General features: G+C 48.2%; 1 protein-coding gene across 1 annotated transcript in view; it reads right to left on the minus strand.

Annotated features, from left to right (window-relative positions):
- The window catches only part of ABTB2 (ankyrin repeat and BTB domain containing 2), a 38,896-nt gene extending 33,382 nt beyond the window's left edge, over nucleotides 1-5,514 (minus strand). The window contains exons 1-2 of the mRNA XM_057379891.1: nucleotides 5,316-5,514; nucleotides 2,509-2,722 (exon numbers count right to left, since the gene is read on the minus strand). Coding sequence (XP_057235874.1) covers nucleotides 2,509-2,722; nucleotides 5,316-5,499 — 398 coding nt within the window. The 5' untranslated portion in view covers nucleotides 5,500-5,514. The remainder of the gene's footprint in view (nucleotides 1-2,508; nucleotides 2,723-5,315) is intronic.
- Nucleotides 5,515-6,018: the final 504 nt, after the last annotated feature.

Below are 6,018 nucleotides of genomic sequence, written 5' to 3' on the forward strand. Positions count from 1 at the left end.
ACGGCAGAAATTTCCCGTACCCCAGCTGTTGTAGGATCTAGTGCGGATTTTGAAACAGAATAGAGYTGCAGCCTGTATTCCAAAAAAAACTTCGGTGAATCATGTGAAGGGCATTGTTTGGGAGCAGTTGGAGAGAGAGCTGCTCTCCTGATTAAACTCATTTATTATCCCCCATGTACAAAACAAGTGGCTGCAGTAACATCACTGCACCAAGAACACTGGAAAAAACATAAAAAACATAAAGCCTAATCCACATTTCTGGTACGAGCTGCTTAGCAGCCTCAGCTGTACCTCTGTGGGAACCAGAGGTACAACTTCACAACTTTCACGGCCTCATGAAAACTTTTTTTTTGGCACGGTGTGCAGAATAAACAGCCTTGCACTAGGTAGGGGCAACCTTAATTAAGATTAGTGAGCCCAAAGAACTGAGCTACCAGCAGGCTGAGTTGTGCAGCCATGCCTCTTCCCATTCCTGTTTCATTCCACTTAATTCCTCTTGGTTCTTCGTATGTGTACATCAGTTCCTTGTCTTTGTTGAGTTCTTTTTGAAAACATTTCGGGGGGGAAATCAAACATTCTTACTTTTGTGATTAATTATTTTGTGCGTTACCTCGATTTCATACCGATTTTAGAAGCTGGGGCTGAGTACAGCAAAGCCCAAGGTGGGAAGAAAAAACCATGTTATTAACAAAGCTGCAGCAATGTTCTCCTTGCCCTGTTCACCTGTCCAGCAAGCACTTTGCATTTTTTGTTCTGCGGACGTGGCCTCAATGCATCAATACCCCGGGAAACTTCGCAGACACGGGATGCTTTTGGGAAGGGCCAGGAGAGAACCTCCCCTCAGCCTGATGTCCAGCAGGCTAAAAAGACATCGAAGAGGCAAGCCAGAACAAATAAGGGATAACCAGAAAACAGAACTTCCCATTTAAAATTCCTGAAATAAACAGAAACTTGGACGTGCACTTGGGAAAAGAGTCTGGAGTGGCCTGGGTCTCCCTGCAGGATGCTGTGGGGAAGCAGGASCTGCCTGAGCTGTCCAGGAGCTCGGCTCTGAGGGTTCCTCAGCCCTCCTGTGCCACCAGCCTGCCGGGCAGCCCGCCAGGGAGCTGGGCAGGAAGGAAACCAGCGAGGCTTCCAAGAGAAAAAACATCCCGCTGGAAAATTTCTGCCCGCTCGAATAACGGCCCAGCTTGGAGAGTCAGTCACGGAGCTGGCAGAGGAAGGGAGAGAGAGCCACTGCCTTCCCTGCTTTGCTCCTGGCTTCCCAGACACATTTCCTTCTGCTCCAGCCACAGCACCAGCTGAAGCCATCCTTCAATGGGATGTCTGTAAATCCCGTGTACCTTCCCCACGGTGCTGCCTTCCCCCAGGACAATGGCAATGGTGAACTGGTGCCGTTCAGGAGGTCACATTTTCTCTGGGAAGGCCTCTCCTGCTTCAGGCAGCCACCCTGTGCTCCTGGCAGGGCCTCCAGACGCTCCTGCCTCGCTCGGAAAGACCGCGCGAGAAAACAGCTCAACTTTCCAGCTCCGGTTCCAAGGCTCCTCCAACTTGGCGGGGCTGACAGCCAGTCTGGCCTGGCTGCAGGAATAACTGATGATCATAGGTAGCATCCCACAGAACTGCCCTGGCACTGATACATATGGTTTATATCAAAGTGACAAGGTGCTTATGAAGCCTATTAATTGAAAACTTTCTATAGCCTTTTTATACGTTATCAATATAAGAATGTAATAACTTTTTACATATTATTAAAATACAATGTAATCGCTTTCAATATATTATCAATGATAGCATTTTTATATATTGCTGTAAGTTTTTTAACTTACAGTGTATTAGCCACATATACTATACCAGCTGCACGTAATCTAACCAGCTGGATTAGTACAGAGATACATGAAATCACCAAGAAGCATAAATCAGAAAAGTTCTGAAGAAAGTAGACAGCTAAATGCTGTAACAAGGAACAGTGGAGAGCACTATTGAGTACTTGGCAGAAACACGGGACAGTCAGAAAAATAATTGGAAATTACGACTTGGAGGACTAGAAAAAACCCATGAACATCACAACTGCGCATGGCCTGAAGACAAAGGTGAAAAGTCCACCATGATGAAGAGGATGGTATCTCATTAGAGGGAGACCCCCACAACCACTGAATAAAGGATGACACATGAGCACTTGTAAAACTGTGATATCATGTATTTCTGTGCCYGTGTATAGTGGTGGGTGTATGGTGGGCRTATGGGGGGCAGTGACAATGTTCATGTTACACCATGCTTACTGTATAAATACGTGCTAATTTGAAGCAAAGGCAGGTGGGYTAGSAGGAKAAATCCCCCTCACCTCCAGAGCTGCAATAAACAAATACCTGCTCTATAGACACCGGTCTATGGGGTTTTATTTCTAGGCCTTTTTCAGGCATCAGCATCCCATAAAACCACCCTGGAAAAGCAACAAACGCGGCCCTTTCAGGCTGCTCCATCCCCACTCACGGCTCCCCCACTTACCGCTCGTTGCTCAGCGCCATCCTGGGCGGGTCCAGGTTGGGATTCTCCATGGACTCCATCTGGGGACAGCGCAGGAAGTAGTAGAGGGTGTGCAGGGCATCGGGGGACCAGGAGACGGGCTGCTGCTGCTGCCGTGTTTGCCGCACGGGGCTCATGCCGGGCCGCAGCGTGTTCAGGCACTGCATGTGGTGCATGGCCCGCGACACCAGGTCACCTGCACGCACACAAAACACCAAGTCACCTCTCTGCGAGCCACCCACAGTGCTTTTTGTAATGGATCAATGCTCTCCCAGCTCGCAGAAATGTTTGCTGTGTGCACAAAATCTCTTCCACAAGGGCACAGGGTGTCTTGTCCCTCCGGCTGCTGCTCCACAGTGTTTTCTGTCAAATCCCAAGCTACCAGTCAGAAAAGTCACCACACACCCTTTACAGTGAGTTTTCTAATTTTTTTCTAATTTACTGCTGGTTTCAGCCTCTTCTCACCAGTTTTTTCTTGCTAGCCTGCAAAAACTCCTGGTATCTTTGTAAAATGTCCTCTGCCCAACCTGCAAGYGACAGCTCCACAAGGCAAAGCCCGCAGCACCAACGCCAACACTTCACTCTCATTTTTGTCAGGAGGCTGCTCCCGTTTCTTTCAACTGGATCATGCTGTTCTACCCCCCTGCCCAGGAACTCGAGACAAATTAGGGACATTATGCTCAAGACAGAAACCTCTTCTTTTAGGCATCTGCTGTTCCCGTTCTCACTCTAGCTGCAGGTTTCTCCAGCACGACAAGACCTGGCTCTCTTTTTAAAAAGCCAATCTTTATCATGCTGGCTGTCTCAAGCTGTGACAGAAGTTTGTCCCTGAGCAGTGTCAGAAGCTCAATCCAGGAGCTTCTGAGTCCTCTTGGTCTTTGAACTGGAGCCAGGCTGCCCCTCTGTCAGAGCATGGAGGACCTGAGGAGGCCTGGAAGGAGGTGACCTGGATTACACAGCTGCACTCAAGAGTTTTAGGACTGTGGATTTAAAAAAAGTTCCCAGAGCAATGACCCCAAAGCTGGTCTTTTATGCAATCAGCCTGCTTTAGGCACAACCCTGTTTAGTTTCCTTGTGTTGTGAGTGCATTACAAACCCCAAAAAGCTTTAAAAGCTTCATCTTTGAGCAGTGTGAACTGAATTATTACTATACTTAGCTAGGATCTGTTTTTTCCTTGGGAGAATCTCTGCTGCTTTATGCTTCACAGTCCCCTCAGACTYTCACAGGAAACATGGCCCTATTGTGTCCAGAAGTTACAATACTGGGAAAGGATGGAACCGAAATAGTGGCCCCATCACAAAGCTGGCTCCTGGGAAAGCRCCCCCGAGTTTCGCAGCGCCACATCTGCATTAGCTGCACCTCCCTCTGAAATTCTTAGCAAGTTATTATTTGTTCATTTATATCTAAAAGGAATAGACTGAATTTGCCAGCCAGAATCCCCGGGGTTCCGCTGTTCTGCTGGACAAAACCTGACAGAGCTACTGTGTGTCTAAACATGACGTTTTTAGTGGTTCAGACCAAGGGGGTATTAAAATTCTCGGTTTGCAGTCTAAAGCCGTGCCACTCCTTTGTTGCACAGCACATTCAGCTTTAAGGACCCACTTCAGAATAATAAAAAAATCCTTCTAACAACTCTGCCTTTCCACTTCAGTAGCTCCAGGATGCGCACGTTTTACGAGAGCATCAYGAATCCTCCAGTGCTGGTGCTAACACACAAGTCTGCACAGTTTATAGCAGAAACGCATCTGGAATTCAAATTTCCAGCTCAGAATAACGTTCCTTCTCCCCTTTGCACACTCACTCTATTTTTCTGGCAATGGGCAGCAATGTTTTTAAAAAAAAAGAAAGAAAAAAAAAAAGAAAAAGTAGGCAACTGTATCAGGGGATCCATTCACGGGATGTACTGACCAAGTTGGCCGGGCAGGGACGGGGGGAAGAGGGAGAGAGGAAGCTGGATTCAATCTCAGGCCCTCGCTACAAATGTTCTCTTGTGTTCCAGGATAAATAGAGGTGTGTTGAAGGAATTTGAAAACCTCAAATTAAGGCAGGTTGCAAAATAAATGGTGAAACCCGCAAACTCCTTACCGGCCCTGGCATTCATTAGCATTCAGATGGTGCAGGCTGAGAAAGCGATGCCAGCAGGAACGTTGCAAGGGAAAAAAAGTAGACCAGGAAAACACAAATCATTTTTGTTTACTTTAAAAGGGCTTTGTGAGTACTCTAGGAATGGAACATTTCATTTGGTCAGCTTAAAAAAAAAAAAAGAAGAGGGGGGTTGAACAAGTCTTTCTTACCAGAGCACTCTCAGATTTTCTTTTCCCTCTGATTTTCGGTTTTTTTTTAAGTAATCAAAAAGCTTTTCCTTGAACATCCTGGGCAAACACTGACAAAGAGAACTTTACTTTACTTTACCTCCCTATTTGCCACCTGAGGGAGGTTTGCTGTGCTCCACAAATGCACAGGAGAACCTCTAGAGGCATCTAGGAAAGAGCATCCAACTTCAGCTGGCAGAACAACCAGCACCAGAAAAAAACAAAAAAGCAAAAAAGCAAAAGAAAAAAAAAGAAAAAGAAAAAAAAAAAGAAGCCACATCTTACACCTCTCCAGGTGAATTAGACACAAAGCAGAGTAATGAAAGCAGCTGATTTTCATAAGCAGCCCCACCAGACAATTAAATCTCACCCAGCACAGAACGCCGCTCTCGCTGCCAACAGCAGGGGAGGGATGGGCTCTCCTGCCCCGCCGGGAGAATCCCGTGGTTGGAAACACCAAAACACCCCAAACTYACTCAGTTCCGAGATGCTCCCGACGCAGGTGGCCAGCAGGGACTGCTCCAGTGTCCGGAGTTCCAGCTGGGCGTAGGCGTCCGCCCGTCCATCGCTGCTCACCGAGCCATCGTGGTAGGGGCTGAAGTAGGCGGGGAGGGACAGCACACCTGGGGCAGAACACAGAGAACACCTTTTACAGACCATCCTACAGCCGTGGAACACCAAATCCCACTGGGAGGGACACAGAACTTGCACCTTTCCTCGGGAATTTTTGGAGAGGTTCAAAGGAAACCAAACAGCGTCGCAAACGCCGCCGGAATGGCCGGAGCGGGGCAGCCAGGCTCCGRTGAGCGAGGCTGGATTTTCCTGCAGCCTCCAAGAGCTGCAAACAAACTGCAGGCGAGATAACACAACATGAAAAGCCATGGTGAAGCTCTGCCCGTGTTTACACAACAACTGGGCTGCTGAACAGCTGCACGCAGATCCCCATGGAAGGGCCCSATGTGGAACGCAGCCCGGAGCCCAGCGCATCCCTGCAAACAGAACCGCGGGCTCTGCCAGCCCTTTGAACCTGCCACGCACTTTCAGGTGCTCACACCTCGGCTTCTGTGTGTGCAARGCTCTGGCACGCCCAGAGCTCTGAGGCTGCAGTCTCAAGGTTGCTCTGAGGTTGTTTTTGTCTCTATAAATGACCCCTGAGAGAGAGGAGAAGACGAGGAAGGC

Source organism: Malurus melanocephalus, unplaced genomic scaffold (assembly GCF_030028575.1).
Source record: "Malurus melanocephalus ecotype Western Australia unplaced genomic scaffold, MMel_1.1 scaffold_426, whole genome shotgun sequence".
Lineage (NCBI taxonomy): Eukaryota > Metazoa > Chordata > Aves > Passeriformes > Maluridae > Malurus > Malurus melanocephalus.